Source organism: Mobula birostris, chromosome 24, assembly GCF_030028105.1.
Source record: "Mobula birostris isolate sMobBir1 chromosome 24, sMobBir1.hap1, whole genome shotgun sequence".
In the NCBI taxonomy this organism is placed as follows: Eukaryota; Metazoa; Chordata; class Chondrichthyes; order Myliobatiformes; family Myliobatidae; genus Mobula; species Mobula birostris.
The window spans coordinates 6,031,033-6,049,536 of record NC_092393.1 but is presented as its reverse complement, the minus strand read 5'-3'; the positions used below and the strand labels follow the sequence as shown (position 1 = coordinate 6,049,536).

At 44.3% G+C, this 18,504-nt stretch overlaps 1 protein-coding gene across 2 annotated transcripts in view; it reads right to left on the bottom strand.

Moving 5' to 3' along the window:
• Positions 1-1,089: 1,089 nt before the first annotated feature.
• galk1 (galactokinase 1) overlaps positions 1,090-18,504 on the bottom strand; it is a 47,528-nt gene continuing 30,113 nt past the window's right edge. For both annotated transcript variants that reach the window (XM_072242742.1, XM_072242743.1), the window contains exons 6-8: positions 16,392-16,542; positions 12,701-12,863; positions 1,090-2,898 (exon numbers count right to left, since the gene is read on the bottom strand). In XM_072242742.1, the coding sequence (XP_072098843.1) occupies positions 2,827-2,898; positions 12,701-12,863; positions 16,392-16,542 (386 nt within the window). In that variant the 3' untranslated portion in view covers positions 1,090-2,826. The remainder of the gene's footprint in view (positions 2,899-12,700; positions 12,864-16,391; positions 16,543-18,504) is intronic.

Below are 18,504 nucleotides of genomic sequence, written 5' to 3'. Positions count from 1 at the left end.
ACAAAATAATCTGCAGATGCTGTGATCAAAGCAACACTTTCAGTACGCTGGATGAACTCAGCAGGTCAGGCAGCATCACTTAGAAACGATGAGTCGACGTTTCGGGCCGTAATCCTTCGCCAGGACTGAAGAATGAAAGATGGGGAAGGATTTGAAGAATGCTTGTAGCGTCAGTTGAAAGACCAGTAATTTGAAAGACAAAAGGGTGGGGGAGGGGAAGCATTGACGTCATAGCCCTGAAAACAATGGGTAGTAGAAGAAGGAGGCGGAACCATGAGGGAGCTGGGTAGAGTGAAATAGGGATAGAGGATTTCACTCCGCCCCCTCCCCCAGCTCCCTCATGGTTCCGCCTCCTTCTACCACCCATTGTTTTCAGGGCTATGACGTCAATACTTCCCCTCCCCCACCCCTTTGTCTTTCAAATTACTGGTCTTTCAACTGACGCTACAAGCATTCTTCAAATCCTTCCCCATCTTTCATTCTTCAGTCCTGGCGAAGGGTTCCAGCCCAAAACATCGGCTCATCGATTCTAACTGATGCTGCTCAATCTTTACACGTGAATGTGGACTGTACATTAAATTTAAAATGCAGTTCTGGACCAAAGCTTCCTAGCGCTGTGGACTGCAGTCAATTGAAAAACCAGACAATGCTGATTAACATTCATTTTACTGTTTGGAGTGTGAGTGCGAAGGAGTTGTGAGTTACATGTAATTCAAAGGAAGCATTGTAGATACATTGTAACTATAGAATTGTCCTTCGATCTTTAGCATATAAATGTCATGTAATATTGGTTGAACAGGCCTCTTCTTCAGAAAGGGTCTCAATATGGTGCCTGCTACCCATTCTTGTTTATATCAACCAGCTCCATCTCTCCGGTGACTTTGTTCACATCACAACAGACTTGCCAGAATCTTCATCCCAGGGTAGAAATGTTGAATACTAAAGGACACAGCTTTAAGATGAGAGGGGGAAGTTTAAAGCAGGTTGGGTGCGGTGAAATATTTTATTCAGAGGGTGGTAGGTGCTGTGGGATCTCAGTGATTTTTCTGATCCCCAGGTTCTTTTAGAAGTCCAAGAATGAGTGGAAACTTATTGCTTCATGATCATTTATTTTAAACTTTAAACAAAGCAACATACAGAGCATATGAACTGAAGATCCTCAGAGAAAGACAGAACAAGATACAAAGATGGCATCTTGGTGAAAGCTGGCACTTGTATTTTAGGTAAGGCCACATTCCTGTGAACTGGAATGACCAATTCAAAGTCACAGTTACAGCATCTGTATTATGTACTAATACTTAGCCAATGGTAACCTTTATGAAACTGCTATACCACTTCACTGCCAGTAGGTGGAGACAAACACCACATATTGTGAAAATATAGGCGTTTGTTAAAATACAAATTGTATGTCAGTGAAAACTATGATTTAGTCTTATAGTAATTCAACTACTATCAAAAGCATAAAAAACAACTAATTCCAACAGTGCCTAGAAGGTGCTGCCAGAGGCAATAGCAGAAACAGATGAAAGCGACATTCAAGGGCTTTGAGAGAGGCACATGAGTGTACAGGGAATGGAGGGGTATGGATCATGTGCAAGCAAAATGGATTAGTTTCATTTGGCACAGACACTGTTGGCCAAAGAGTTTGTTCCTATACTGTTCTATGAAACATTCTCTAAACTTCACCAGGAAACAAAGGCAAATTGTACCAATTAGTAACAATCTCCCCTCATTCTAAAGTGCACATCACTGACTCTGCTTCATATACTATTAACTTTTGTTTTAAATCTTTCCTTATGGAATGAGTGGCAAGCAGCACAACGTTCTGTGGACTGAGCCCACGGAAAGTTGGTTCCTAGCGTTTATAATCAAAGTGCGGTTAGCTGTGGAAGATCATACAGCAATGCCCTCTTCAACAGCACTGATGGTCTTGTCAACTGTCAGTGTCCAGTCTGTTTGGGAGTAATGCCTACATAGTTCAGAAACCAGAAGCAAGGGCATTATGTTATTCCTATGAGAACCAATTCTTTCAACAAGACTACTGAACCTCACAGTAACAAGTGTGACATCAGTACTGTATTCCAAGCAGTTGCCCAATAATAAATGGGTGGGGGGTGGGGGGTTGTTCATCTGACGTTCAGCAGTGTGTGAGACCTTACTCAATGCTAAGTTCAGCTGACATTCAGAGGTAAGGAATAAAGCCATTCAGTGCCCTAAACAGCTTTACCATTCATTTAGATCAGCACTGATCTGTCTGTACCTCATTTACCTCCCTTGGTTCTGTAACCCTTAGTAAAGTCTGTGCCCAGTAGCTCTATGTTCCTATAAATCAAGGGTGTGGGTGACAGCCTGGAGACTCAAATACTGCAGAAAGTGGTTGCCATCACAAAACTGTGCCATGTGACCAAAACACAAACAAGAGGAAATCTACAGATGCCGAAAATCCAAGTAACACACACAAAATGCTGGAGGAACTCAACAGGGTCTCGGCCCGAAACATCCACTGTACTCTTTTGAATAGATTCTGCCTGTCCTTGCTGAGGTCCTCAAGCATTTTGTATGCGTTCCATGTAACCAAAAGTTATGGCAGATCACTCCATCATGAGGTGGACCTCATGACTTGAGACTGTGACTGGACCACCATGTCTAGGGTGGTTCACCTGTTGTTCATTGGCTATTGAGAGGCTGCTCTCTGAGGAAAGCTGAACACCACACGGTTCTCTCTTTCTGTTGCATGTTTTGTATTTCAGGACTTGGGATCAGATGAAGCTGGTTTGCTGATTAGTAAGTAGATATCTGTATTGGGATGAGCCCTCCTATTGGTCCTCAGAGTTGCAGTAGATGAGCACCTCTGGAAGGTCTAGTGATGTAAAATGTTGGTGTTCCACTGTAGGTGTCCTGTTAGTGAGAGACAAATGGTTAATTGGTCAGATGCAAGCAAATTGTTAGGCTACAAGCCAATAGGACAGAAGGTACTGAGGTGACCTTCACTTAACCTCATTCAACTGAGTATCACTACACACCAATCCAGCGAAACCGTCCATCCCAGTCACCCAGTGTAAATAGAGTACAATCCTTTTCCACCTCTGACCAGTGCCTCTTTGGGCTAGAACAACTTCTTCCAAAAGGTTCACAAGGGTATCTCTGTGGTTCTCAGAACTAGAACAGTGAGAATCTGCAGATCATTCTAAGCAAGTCTGTACAACAGAAAGGCAGACAGCACAGCCTCCTGGACCTTCCCGTCATCTACTGTGAAGCTGTTAGATGACAGCAAGCAGAACAGGCTGGGTCTTTGACCATGGGCTGCATCCATGTCCTTGAGACAAACAGAATACTCAGAGGCAACAACCTACCAGCCATGACGTGCCAAGACCTGCTGGAAGTAAAGAACACTGTGCTTCAAGATGACAACACATCAGAATCCAAAGGGGGTGTGCAAGAGATTCAGCAGATGGAAATCTTCAGCAACACACACAAACTGCTGGAGGAACTCAGCTATTCAGCCCCTATACATAGAGGGGAAAAACAGTTGAAGTTTTGGGCTAAGACCCTTCATCAGAATCTATGGTGAAGGGTGATGGGGTGGGGTGGGGTGGAAGAGGAGAGCATTTGAATGTGGATTACTAACTCCTGTCCAAGGTCACAGCCAAAGAGACCAAGTCAGTCCTGCGACAGGTGATGTACCTGGCAGGAAAATCTCCGGCAGCCTTGGGCTGCTCAGGAAAACCATTGCCCACATAATGGGACAGGGGAATGGATATTTACCTGGCAGGTTTTGGACCTGAAGGCAGCTTTAGGAAGGACATCCATGATGGACCTGCTTACCAAAATGAGCTTTCAAGAAGTAAGGAAAGATGGAGAGTTATGGGCTATGTGGGCAGGAAGGATTAGATTGTGGAGTAGATGCAAAGGTCAGCACAACATTGTGAGCTGCAGTCCATTCTGTACTGTTCTATGTTGTATGACTCAGGAATTAGATTGGTGGGGGGCACGCAGCTCAAAGCCTCCCTGTACACGGACAATGCTGCCACCTTTTGCTCAAATGAATGGTCTCGGTCAGTAGATTGATCCGAATCTGCAGAACAGTACGACCTGGCCTCAGGGGCCAGAGGACAGGAGAAGCGAGGCCATGAAATATACATATAGATATAGAACATTACACAATACAGAACCTTCCACTCACAAAGTTGTGCTAACATTTAACCTATTCTAAAATTAATCTAACCCATTTCCTGCTATATAGTCCTCTATTTTTGTATCATCCATGTGCCTAAGAGTTTTTTTAAAATGTTCCTAATGCATCTGCCTCTACCACCAGCCCTGGCAAGACATTCCATGCACCTACCACTGTGTAATTATCTCTGACATCTCCCTTACACATTCCTCCAATCACCTTAAAATTATGTCCATGTATTAGCCATTTCCACCCTGGGAAAATGTTTCTGGCTATCCACTCACCTCTGCCCTTTATCATCTATGTAGTCACCTCTCACCCCACTCCACTCCGAAGAGAAAAGCCCTAGCTTGTTCAATATACAAACGTTTGTATCTTCACAAAACATGTCCGCTACTCCAAGCAGCATCTAACTAGGGTTTTACAAAGCTGCAACATTACCTTTCAGCTTTTGAACCCAATTTTCTTTGTTTTAGATTATGAGAACACTCAGTCCTCGTTTATTGTCAATTAGAAATGATACAATGTTTCTCCAGAGTGATATCACAGAAAACAGGACAAACCAAAGACTAACACTGACAGAATCACATAATTGTAACATATAGTTACAGCAGTGCAAAGCAATACCATAATTTGATAAAGAGCAAACCATGGGCACGGTAAAAAAAAAAGTCTGAAGGTCCCAAGTCGATCGACTCCCGAGTCCCCGATAGCAGGAGGCAAAAGGGAGAAACTCCCTGCCATAAACCTCCAGGCACCATCAACTTGCCGATGCCTTGGAAGTAACCGACCACAGCCGACACCGAGTCCGTCCATCTGAAAACTTCAAGCTTCCGACCAGCCCCTCCAGTACAGCCTCCTGAGCGCCATCCTCTGCCGAGGGCCTTCAACCTCGGCCTGGCCGCTGAAACATGCAAAGCCGAGGATTCGGGGCCTTCAGCTCCGGAGATTCCGGTTACCACACAGTAGCAGCGGCAGCAAAGCAGGCATTTCAGAAGTTTCTCCAGATGTTCTTCCATGCTCTTGCGTCTGTCTCCATCAAATCAGAGTTGTGCCCGGTCCCCTACTTGACACATAACAGACATCACCACTGGAGTGGCCAAACGTGCTGCGTCGCGCCACCATCTTCTCCTCCTCCTTATTCCCCCCCCACCACCACCACAACTAATGGAGGCCAGCACACCATATGCCTTCTTAACAATCATATCAACCTGCACAGCAACTGTGAGGGATCGATGGATGTGGGCATTAAGAACTGAACTGCTAAGAATCCTGCCATTAATCCTATATTCTGCCTTCAAATTCAACTTCCCAAAATGAGTCACTTCACTCTTCCCCATTGAACTCCAGTCCAACTCTGCAGCCCGTCAATGTCCCACTTCAACCTACAACAACCCTCCACACTATCAACATTCCCACTAACGTTCTTGTCATCTGCAAACTTATTAACCCACCCTTTCTCATCCAAATTATTAATAAAAATCACCAAGAGCAGGGATCCCAGAACAGATCCCTGCAGGACACAACCAGTCAGCAACCTCCAGACAGAGTACTGTCCACCTACTACCATCTCAGCATTCTACAGGCAAGCCAATTCACATAGTCCTGGATCCCATGCCTCCTGACTTTCTGAATGAGTCTTACTGTGGGAAACATTATCCAAGCCTCCGTAAAGTCCACATACACCATATCTACTGCTCTACCTTCAAAGTACTTTGTCACATCCTCAAAGAACTTCATGAAGCTCATGAAGCATGACCTGCCCCTCAGTAAGCCATGTTGATGACCTCTAATTAGACTATGCCTCTCCAAATGCTCGTAAATCCTGTTGCTAAAAATCTTCTCCAAAAATTTGCCCATCACTGAAGTAAGACTAACTCCCAATGTCCGATACCATGGGACAGCTACAATGAAGATAAGACAATCTCCAAGACAATGAAGATAAGACAAGACCTCTTGGTGGACTATGGACTTGCAAAGAATATCCACAGCAACTGGGCATAACAAGAGCACTCTCTGATCCAAGGCACACATGCCGAGACAACCATCAAGTATATAACCATATTAACAATTACAGCACGGAAACAGGTCATCTCGGCCCTTCTAGTCCGTGCCGAACTCTTACTCTCACCTAGTCCCACCAACCTGCACTCAGCCCATAACCCTCCATTCCTTTCCTGTCCATATATCTATCCAATTTAACTTTAAACGACAACATCAAACCTGCCTCAACCACTTCTGCTGGAAGCTCGTTCCACACAGCTACCACTTTCTGAGTAAAGAAGTTCCCCCTCATGTTACCCCTAAACTTTTGCACTTTAACTCTCAACTTGCGTCCTCTTGTTTGAATCTCCCCCACTCTCAATGGAAAAAGCCTATCCACGTCAACTCTATCTATCCCCCTCATAATTTTAAATACCTCTATCAAGTCCCCCCTCAAGAATAAAGACCTAATTTGTTCAACCTTTCTCTGTAACTTAGGTGCTGAAACCCAGGTAACATTCTAGTAAATCTCCTCTGTACTCTCTCTATTTTGTTGACATCTTTCCTATAATTCGGTGACCAGAACTGTACACAATACTGCTCGAAGATCAGCTCACTGGAAGACACATTTTGGTCTGTCCAAAATTTGTTGACCTTCAAGTCCAATGAAATGTCAAAGGGAAGGTTGTCAACTGGCATGGTCCAGGCTGCAGGAGTACGTGCTGAGGGATGCACTGAAGTTCAGAGCTGCCAAAGCAAAGGCTTTGTGAGGAAGGAATGCAGTCCCAGGTCCAGCTATTACATTGGACACTGAAAGCTGGGTCCTGAGGAAAAGCCTTTCAAGCCCTCAAAGACGCCACAGAAGCAGCTATAGTACTTTGTACATAGAATGTTCTAACACTGCAAATGTACAGACCCAGAAATGGATGTACAGACTGGACATATTCTGATTGTAAATTAATCCTTGCACTATTTTTTGCATTTGTCATGTATATCTTTAATGATATGTGGCGGGGTGGAGATGTGTCTTTATCAAAGGAGGCGCAAGGTGCTCTTTCCCTCCACTACCCTGCAGGTGTAGCACCTGCTTAGTCCCCGGTCAGGGTCATGTGAAGCCATGTGAGCAGCTGGTGCATATCACGCTTGGTTACGTGACCACTGATGCCAGGCAGACAATCTCTGAGGAGTATTGATAATGGCCGGGGTCACCCGTCTTGTAACGACACTACCCAGAAGGCAATGGCAAACTACTTCTGTAGAAAAATTTGCCAAGAAAAAACACGGTCATGGAAAACCACGTCATACAACATGGCACATAACGAACAAACGATCTTTTATGAATAAAGTTTATTTCTGAAATCACCTCATGGCTAAGGCAGCACATCACCCATCTCTCCTCACTGGGCTTTCGCTCCTTCCCCGGGCCCAGAGCTGCTCCCTGGACCACAGTGTGGATCCCATCCACATGGATGCAGACTGGGCACGGCCTTCAGACCATGTGCAGGGAACACCATCATTCCACATAGCCTCACCATCAATGCAGCAGAACTGTGAGTATTCTTCCCAGACTTGGATGCGGTCTGAAATTCATCTCTGTATTACCTCTGCTACATTTGCAGTGTTACATTTATTCTATCCTGACTTATGGAAGTGAATGCTGGACCATTTCTCCAGCAATGGAAAAGAGACTAGAAGCAGCTGAATTATGGTTCTACAGGAGAATGTTAAAAATATCACAGACCACACACACATCAAATGAAGAATTTCTCAGAAGAGCCCAAGCAGTTCGATCACTCATACCAACAATAAGACAAAGACAACTCAGATTCCTAGGACACATCATGCAGAAAGATGAACTAGAAAAACTCATACTCTCTGGAAAGATTGAGGGGAGTAAACCTAGAGCAGCGGCCCCCAGCCACCGGACCGCGGACCGGTACCAGCCCGCAAAGCATGTGCTACCGGGCAGTGAGGAAACAAGTCAGCTGCGCCTTTCCTCATTCCCTGTCACGCACTTTTGGACTTGAACATAGGGTTACCAACTGTCCTGTATTTGCCAGGACATCCCGAAAATTGGGCTAAATTGGTTCGTCCCATACGGGACCACCCTTGTCCTGTATTTCCCCCGCTAAGGTACAGTGTTCCGATGAAACCTTTCGTGCCAAAATGGCGTAAAGCGAAGAAGCAATTACCATTAATTTATATGAGAAAAATTTTTGAGCGTTCCCAGACCCAAAAAATAACCTATCAAATCATACCAAATAACACATAAAACCGAAAATAACACTAAAAGCAGGAATTATATGATAAATACACAGCCTATATAAAGTAGAAATAATGTATTTACAGTGTAGTTGGCAAGATTAAGCCAAAACGGAATTGTGGGGAAAAAAATGGCACGTCACGCATGCGCACACAGGAGCCTGCGCAAGGCTTCATGGTCATGGTACTTTTTCCTGGGATAAACACAAGTGTCCCGGGATTTGACTGCTACTTTTGTCCCTTATTTGGGAGTGAGAAAGTTGGCAACCCTAACTGAGGTGAGTTTAACCCTACTTGAACACCCTTGCCCCCGGTCGGCCGGTCCGCAACAATACTGTCAATATTAAACCGGTCTGCCGTGCAAAAAAGGTTGGGGTCCCCTGACCTCGGCTTATGTACATCAAAAGCATAGCCAGGTGACTACACATCGAGGAAATGGAAGTCATCCAAAAAATGAAGGATAGATCTATATGGAAAACCATGGTCACCAAAGTCCACATCGGATATGGTACCTAGACAGACAGACATTACCTCTGCTACATAATGGCAAACTGGAGTAAAGCCAGATCTAACATATAGAGAGGCTTTGAGGAAAGAGAAGCAGAATAAACGGTGTAAAGACAGTAAGGTAGAAGGGCTAAAGTGTGTGTACTTCGATGCAAGAAGCATCAGGAACAAAGGTGATGAACTGAAAGCTTGGATACATACATGGAATTATGATGTAGTGGCCTTTACAGAGACTTGGCTGGCACCAGGGCAGGAATGGATTCTCAATATTCCTGGATTTCAGTGCTTTAAAAGGGATAGAGAGGGGGGAAAAGGGGAGGAGGGGTGGCATTACTGGTCAGGGATACTATTACAGCTACAGAAAGGGTGGGTAATGTAGCAGGATCCTCTTTTGAGTCGGTATGGGTGGAAGTCAGGAACAGGAAGGGAGCAGTTACTCTTTTGGGGGTATTCTATAGGCCCCCTGGTAGCAGCAGAAATACCGAGGAGCAGATTGGGGGGCAGATTTTGGAAAGGTGCAAAAATAACAGGATTGTTATCATGGGTGACTTTAACTTCCCTAATACTGATTGGCACCTGATTAGTTCCAAGGGTTCAGACGGGGCAGAGTTCATTAAGTGTGTCCAGGACGGATTCCTGTCACAGTATGTTGACAGGCCGACTAGGGGGAATGCCATAAAAGATCTAGTATCCGGTAACGAACCGGGTCAGGTCACAGATCTCTCAGTGGGTGAGCATCTGGGGGACAGTGACCACCGCTCCCTGGCCTTTAACATTATCATGGAAAAGGATAGAATCAGAGAGGACAGGAAAATTTTTAACTGGGGAAGGGCAAATTATGAGGCTATAAGGCTAGAACTTGCGGGTGTGAATTGGGATGATGTTTTTGCAGGGAAATGTACTGTGGACATGTGGTCGATATTTAGAGATCTCTTGCAGGATGTTAGGGATAAATTTGTCCCGGTGAGGAAGATAAAGAATGGTAGGGTGAAGGATCCATGGGTGACAAGTGAGGTGGAAAATCTAGTCAGGTGGAAGAAGGCAGCATACATGAGGTTTAGGAAACAAGGATCAGATGGTCTATTGAGGAATAAAGGGTAGCAAGAAAGGAGCTTAAGAAGGGGCTGAGGAGAGTAAGAAGGGGGCATGAGAAGGCCTTGGCGAGTAGGGTAAAGGAAAACCCCAAGGCATTCTTCAATTATGTGAAGAACAAAAGGATGGCTGGAGTGAAGGTAGGACCGATTAGAGATAAAGGTGGGAAGATGTGCCTGGAGGCTGTGGAAGTGAGCGAGGTCCTCAATGAATACTTCTCTTCGGTATTCACCAATGAGAGGGAACTTGATGATGGTGAGGACAATATGAGTGAGGTTGATGTCCTGGAGCCTGTGATATTAAGGGAGAGGAGGTGTTGGAGTTGTTAAAATACATTAGGACGGATAAGTCCCCAGGTCCTGATGGAATATTCCCCAGGCTGCTCCACAAGGCGAGGGAAGAGATTGCTGAGCCTCTGGCTAGGATCTTTATGTCCTCGTTGTCCACGGGAATGGTACCGGAGGATTGGAGGGAGGAGAATGTTGTCCCTTTGTTCAAAAAAGGTAGTAGGGATAGTCCAGGTCATTATAGACCAGTAAGCCTTACATCTGTGGTGGGAAAGCTGTTGGAAAAGGTTCTTAGAGATAGGATCTATGGGCATGTAGAGAATCATGGTCTGATCAGGGACAGTCAGCATGGCTTTGTGAAGGGCAGATCATGTCTAACAAGCCTGATAGAGTTCTTTGAGGAGGTGACCAGGCATATAGATGAGGATAGTGCAGTGAACGTGAGTTACATGGATTTTAGTAAGGCATTTGACAAGGTTCCACATGGTAGGCTTATTCAGAAAGTCAGAAGGCATGGGATCCAGGCAAGTTTGACCAGGTGGACTCAGAATTAGCTTGCCTGCAGAAAGCAGTCGGTCGTAGTGGAGGGAGTACATTCGGATTGGAGGGTTGTGACTAGTCGTGTCCCACAAGGATCGGTTCTGGGACCTCTACTTTTTGTGATTTTTATTAACAACCTGGATGTGGGGGTAGAAGGGTGGGTTGGCAAGTTTGCAGATGACACAAACGTTGGTGGTGTTGTGGATAGTGTAGAGAATTGTCGAAGATTGCAGAGAGTGATGCAGAAGTGGGCTGAGAAGTGACAGATGGAGTTCAACCCGGAGAAGTGTGAGGTGGTACACTTTGGAAGGACAAACTCCAAGGCAGAGTACAAAGTAAATGGCAGGATACTTGGAAGTGTGGAGGAGCAAAGGGATCTGGGGGTACATGTCCACAGATCCCTGAAAGTTACCTCACAGGTAGATAGGGTAGTTAAGAAAGCTTATGGAGTGTTAGCTTTCATAAGTTGAGGGATAGAGTTTAAGAGTCGCAAGGTAATGATGCAGCTCTATAAAACTCTGGTTAGGCCACACTTGGAGTACTGTGTCCACTTCTGGTCGTCTCATTATAAGAAAGATGTGGAAACTTTGGAAAGGGTACAGAGGAGATTTACCAGGATGCTGCCTGGTTTAGAGAGTATGCATTATGATCAGAGATTAAGGGAGCTAGGGCTTTACTCTCTGGAGAGAAGGAGGATGAGAGGAGACATGATAGAGGTATACAAGATATTAAGAGGAATAGATAGAGTGGACAGCCAGCGCCTCTTCCTCAGGGCACCACTGCTCAATACAAGAGGACTTGGCTTTAAAGTAAGGGGTGGGAAGTTCAAGGGGGATATTAGAGGAAGGTTTTTTACTCAGAGAGTGGTTGGTGCGTGGAATGCACTGCCCGAGTCAGTGGTGGAGGCAGATACGCTAGTGAAATTTAAAAACTACTAGACAAGTATATGGAGGAATTTAAGGTGGGGGGGTTATATGGGAGGCAGGGTTTAAGGATGGCACAACAGTGTGGGCCGAAGGGCCTGTACTGTGCTGTACTGTTCTATGTTCTAATCCCCAAGCCCAACTAATTAGGCTGTGTCAGCCGCCCTGCACCCTTCTGGCTGTAATACTGCTGCTCTCCTTCCACAAGTCCCACGCAGGAATGGAAGTAATCTACAGGGCAGATTGACACCTGTCAGCTCTGTTCTGGAACCATGGTCATTCCAACAGCTGTCACTGAGATACCCGTGCAAGGTGCCTTTGCATATACATGTACTTGGGAGGTCACACATTGCCTACTTGACAGAATTCATCTGCAGAAGAGGTTCTCTACCAGCCCGTCCCTGCTGTACAACATCACACAAGCAGCCACAGCCTCTTTTCACCCTAACCTCTCCTCCCAGCTTTCCCCAAAAGAACACACATACACAGCTGGATGCCCTAATCTCTCCAGAAGTCTCTGGTATATTTATGCAGTAACTGTCCAGTCTGAGGTTTCCAGGCACGGCAGAAACAGATCTGTTGTGATCCATGTAGAGGGTCTATGTGTGAGCCACTATTAGTCTGACTGAAAACCTATTTCCTCATTCAGGAACTGAGAGACCCATCGCACACTACAACAATTAAGCCTGTGGAAAAAATGTTGACCAGTCTCCACGTGAACTTGCTCTCAGTATTCACCGTTGTTTCGGAGAGTGAACTCCCAAAGTCCCTTGTGAAATCCTTCTGATTTCACAACTCATTTTAAGGTAACATCCTGTAGCAATCCTATCAAATTACTGTGCGTGCGCATTTAGACACATGAACAGTAGAAAGGGGCAAGTTAACCATGGATTCCCAAATGCCAAGATGTACTCTGCCTCTTCTGACATTACCTTAATTCGCTGAATAGTTTTTTCCACAGCTGCAGCTTCCAGTAAGGTAACAGTACAACCCCCGAAGCCCCCTCCAGTCATTCGACTGCCGTAGACACCTTCACCATCAATTGCTGCGGAAACCAGCTCGTCCAGCTCCCGGCAACTGACATCGTAATCATCTCTGTAAAAGTGAAGGGCACAGACAGAAGGGTTAATCTCAATGATCATCCCTCAGCACTTTATCCTGCTCCAAATCCTTCAAGCTCCAAGGTTGATTTCAAAGCCCTGATATCTGCCTTATTTCAAAGCCCTGATATCTGCCCCAATGCCTTATTCTTTTAACATCCATCTCATCAAGCCCTAACAACTCCCCTTGATTCCTTTTGCTTTAAATCTACATGAAAGGGCAATTTACTAACTACTTAACAAACCTGTACTTCTTCAAGATGTGGGAGGAAACCCACACAGTTGGAGGTAGAACATGGAAATTGCAAAGAGACAGGATGGGAGCTGTGAGGCAGCAGAACTGCTGCGTCATTGTGTCATTCAAACCCCCAATGAAAGTATATTCTTTCCTTTTATAATAAATCTCCTTTATTCTCTCATTTATACACCTGTCCCTCACTGATGTACTTTTAATATTTCATCAATATTGTAAATAAATTGTTTTAGCATTCTTTGTTTACATAATTCATTATGGCTTATATGCTTTTTCAAGAATGTAAAAAAAGAGAGACGAGAGTGGATATAGGACCACTAGAAAATGAAACGAGACAAATAATAACGGCGGACAAGGAGATGGCCGATGAACTAAATGAGTATTTTGCATCAGACTTCATTGTGCAAGACACTAGCAGTATGCCAGGTGTTGAAGGGCGCAAGGGAGAGAAGTGAGTGCAGTTACTATTACAAGGGAGGTGGTGCTCAAAAATCTGAAAGATCCAAGAGTACACAAGTCACCCGGGCCAGATGAACTGCACCCTATAGTTCTGAAACAGGTAGCGGTAGAGATTGTGAAGGCATTAGTAACGATCTTCCACAAATCATTGGGCTCTGGCAAATTCCAAATGTCACTCCACATTTTATAAAACGAAGAAGGCAGCAAAAAAGGAAATTATAGACCAGTTAGCCTGACCTTAGTGGTTGGGAAGATGTTGGAGTCAATTGTTAAGGATGAGGTGTTGGAGTACTTGGTGATACAGGACAAGATAGTACAAAGTCAGCATGGTTTCCTTAAGGGAAAATCTTGCCTGACGAACCTGTTGGGATTCTTTGACGAGATTACAAGGAGGATAGATAAAGGGGATGCAGTGGATGCTGTACAGTGGCATGCAAGAGTTTGGGCACCCCTGGTCAGAATTTCTGTTACTGTGGATAGCTAAGCCAGTAAAAGATGAACTGATTTCCAAAAGGCATAAAGTTAAAGTTGACCCATTTCTTTAATATGTTAAGCAAAAAAATTTTTATTTCCATCTTTTACAATTTCAAAATAACAAAAAAGGAAAAGGGCCCGAAGCAAAAGTTTGGGCACTCTGCACGGCAGTACTTAGTAACACCCCCTTTGGCATTTATCACAGCTTGTAAATGCTTTTTGTAGCCAGCTAAGAATCTTTCAATTCTTGTTTGGGGGATTTTCGCCTATTCTTCCTTGTAAAAGGCTTCTAGTTCTGTGAGATTCTTGGGTCGTCTTGCATGCGCTGCTCTTTTGAGGTCTATCCACAGATTCTCGATGATGTTTAGGTTGGGGGACTGTGAGGGCCATGGCAAAACCTTCAGCTTGCGCCTATTGAGGTAGTCCATTGTGGATTTTGATGTGTATTTAGGTTCATTATCCTGTTGTAGAAGCCATCCTCTTTTCATCTTCGGCTTTTTTACAGATGGTGTGATGTTTGCTTCTAGAATTTGCTGGTATTTAATTGAATTCATTCTTCCCTCTACCAGTAAATATTCCCCGTGCCACTGGCTGCAACACAAGCCACTCCCATGATCGATCCACTCCCATCCTTATAGTTCCATTTTAACTTCATCAGTCCACAGGACTTGTTTCCAAAATGCATCCGGCTTGTTCAGATGTTCCTTTGAATAGAACTCTTTGGCTGCAATGAACAAAGGTATGTTTGGAGAAAAAAGAGTGCAGAATTTCAAGAAAAGAACACCTCTCCAACTGTTAAGCACGGAGGTGGATCGATCATCCACCAAGCTGGCTCAAGAATCTCACAGAACTAGAAGCCTTTTGCAAGGAAGAATGGGTGAAAATCCCCCAAACAAGAATTGAAAGACTCTTAGCTGGCTACAGAAAGCGTTTACAAGCTGTGATACTTGCCAAAGGGGGTGTTACTAAGTACTGCCATGCAGGGTGCCCAAACTTTTGCTTCGGGCCTTTTTCCTTTTTTGTTATTTTGAAACTGCAAAAGATGGAAATAAAAAAGTTTTCTTGCTTAAAATATTGAAGGAATGTGTCATCTTTAACTTTATGCCTTTTGGAAATCAGTTCATCTTTTACTCGCTTAGCTATTCACAGTCACAGATATTTTGACCAGGGGTGCCCAAACTTTTGCACGCCACTGTATGACACCATATACAACCCTGGGATTCATTTTCTTGTGGGCAATCGCGGTAAATACAAGAAACACAACGGAATCAATGAAGGACTCCACCCAGCAGGACAAACAATGTGCAAAAGAAAACAAGAAACTGTGCAAATACAAAGAGAAAGAGCAGAAAAGAAAAATAAATAATAAATGAACAATAAATAAAGACCACGAGAAGAGTCCTTGAAGATGTGTCCATAGGTTGTGGGAATAGTTTAGTGATGGGGCTAGTGAACTTGAGTTAAGTTATGCCTTCTGGTTCAAGAGCCTGATGGTTGAGGGGTATCAACTGTTCCTGAATTTGGCAGTGCGGGTCCTGAGGCTCCTGTACCTTCCTCCTGATGGCAGCAACAAGAAGAGAGTGTGACCTGGATGCTGGGGTCCTTGATGATGGATGCTGCTTTCCTACAATAGCACTCCAGCACTCCATATAGATGTGCTCAATGCTTTACTCATGATGGAATGGCCACTATGTTTTGTAGACTTTTCTATACAAGGGTGTTGGTGTTTCCATACCAGGCTGCGATGAAACCATCAATCTATTCCCCACCACACATCTATACAAGTTTACCAAAGTTTTAAGTGAGATGCCGAATGTTCACAAACTTTAAGAAAGTAGAGGTGCAGTTGTGCTTTCTCTGTAATGACACTTCTATGCTGGACCCAGAATATATCATCAAAGAATAACAAAGAGAAATTTAAAGTTGCTAATCCTCTCCACCTCTGATCCCCTGATAAGTACTGGCTCACGGACCTCAGGTTTCCTCCTCCTGTAGTCAATAAACATCTCTAGCTGACATTGAGTGAGAGGTTGTTGCTGTGGCATCACTCAGCCAAACTTTCAACCTCCCTCCTCCATGCTGATCTATTACCACCTTTGATTCCGCCTGCCACAGTGGTGTCGTCAGCAAACTTAAATATCGCATCAAAGCTCCTATGCGAGTAATGGCATTTCCTACAAGTACTGATATTTTAAAGAAGGCTACCGATATTACAACTACAGCAGTGTAAGACTGCATACAAGAGGTCACCACAGTTGAAACTGTGGAGGAACTGAGCCATAATCTCATCATCACTGCAATACAAAACTTCCCACCCTCCGTCAAACCCCGAGGTACCTCAGTGAATTGTGACTCTGCACCATCAGTTTCCCGAACTCCCGGTAATTCCTGGATTTCAGGGCGTCAGCCGCCTCAGTTGTCCGTTTGATTTCACTGATCACATGACGGGCTCTGCGATACACCTCAGCATCCAGACGCGCCTTTGCAGCTAATGGGAGAAAGGGGGCAGAGGAGGGGGTGAAGCACAAGGGGAGTAAGGGGGGGAGGAAGGGGAAAAGGGAGAGGAAGGGGAAAAGGGAGAGGAAGGGGAAAAGGGAGAGGGAGGGGAAAAGGGGGAGGGAGGGGAAAAGGGGGAGGAAGGGGAAAAGGGGGAGGAAGGGGAAAAGAGGGAGGAAGGGTTTGGAGGGAACATACGAATAAAAGGTGGGGGAAAGGGTGCAGAAGGAAGATAAAATAAGAAAAACATTTGGGAAGTGCAGATATGGGATGAGACATGAAAAGGAAGAAATGGGGATGAGAGATGTGGTGAGAGAGTATGAGGTAGAGAAATAGAGAGATGCATCATTACAATAAGAACAAACTACAATTTATTAACTTTGTTCCTGACTAATTATTTATTTACAATGCCTAGAAATATTCATGAAGTTTAAAATGACAGCACTTAATTTTCAAATGAATTTTACATCAAAAATACCTTCCAAAAACTCAGAACATTCCAATTTCTATCAGAAATGATATCAGAGCAACCAATTTACCATACAATCTCCCACACGGAGCAGCAAGACACCTTTACTGTGCTCATTTTCTTTTGAAACCAGAAGGCATAATATTTCAATTTGATTCAAGTCTAATTGTCATTCAACAATAAGGAATACTCATGAATAGAGCCAAACGAGACAGCATTACTACAGGGTCAAGGTGCTAAAACCACATTACCAACAGTCACACAGAAGAACACATTCACAGAATAAGAGTGTCTCGAACCCCATTCCCTGGAACACTGCAGCTTGATGCCCAGTCCTCGAAAGTACAAGTCAACAAACTCACGTAGAATATAAGTAAAATACGATGCAGAACATGCACGTATACAGTGCAGACCGCCCCCCACCCCCAGCCCACCGAGATCACCTGATGACCTGCCCCAATGCCTGCTAGGTGATACCCTACGTAAAGCCCAGTCGTCACATAACAAGCACATATAGAATATTAGTAAAAATACAAGAATGCAAAATAAGAATGTATATAGTCCAGAGCCCCCCCCAACCCACCGAGATCATCTCCTGACTGGCCCTGACATCAGTTAATTGAAATTAGCTAACTCAGTTACTGATGCTTGGCTGTTTAAAGTTAAATCATGTTACTGAGTGGTGTTGATGGAAGGTATTTAACAAAGCAGCTCAGCTAAGTGCAATATATACAGTGCCTATGAAAAGTATTCACCACCGCCCTTGGAAGTTTTCATGTTTTATTGTTTTACAACATTGAATCACAGTGGATTTAATTTGATTGGTTTTAGAAGTCACATAATTAGTTAACTGGAGATCACCGTGTGCAGTCAAGGTGTTTCAATTGATTGTAGTAAAAATACCCCTGTATCTGGAAGGTCCAACTGCAGGTGAGTCAGTATCCTGGCAAAAATTACACCATGAAGACAAAAGAACACTCCAAGCAATTCTATGAAAAGGTTATTGAAAAGCGCAAGTCAGGAGATGGATACAAGAAGATTTCCAATTCACTGAATATCCCTTGGAGCACAGTTAAGTCAATCATCAATAAATGTAAATCTGCCTAGAGCAGGCCATCCTCAAACACTGAGTGACAGTACAAGAAGGGACGAGTGAGACGGGTCAGCAGGAGACGAATAACCCTGGAGGAGTTACAAGCTTCAATGACTGAGATAGGAGAGACCGGTTGCTGGGTGCTTCACCAGTCACAGCTTCATGGGAGAGTGGCAAAGAGAAAATCACAGTTGGAAAAAAAAAACTCATGTGAAGTCTCAGCTAGAGTCTGCCAGAAGGCATGTGGGAGACTCTGAAGTCAGCTGGAAGAAGGTTCTATGGTCTGATGAAACCAAAATTGAGCTTTTTGGCCATCAGACTAAATGCTGTTTGGCATAAGCCAAACACCGCACATCATCAAAAACACACCATCCCTACCATGAAGCATGGTG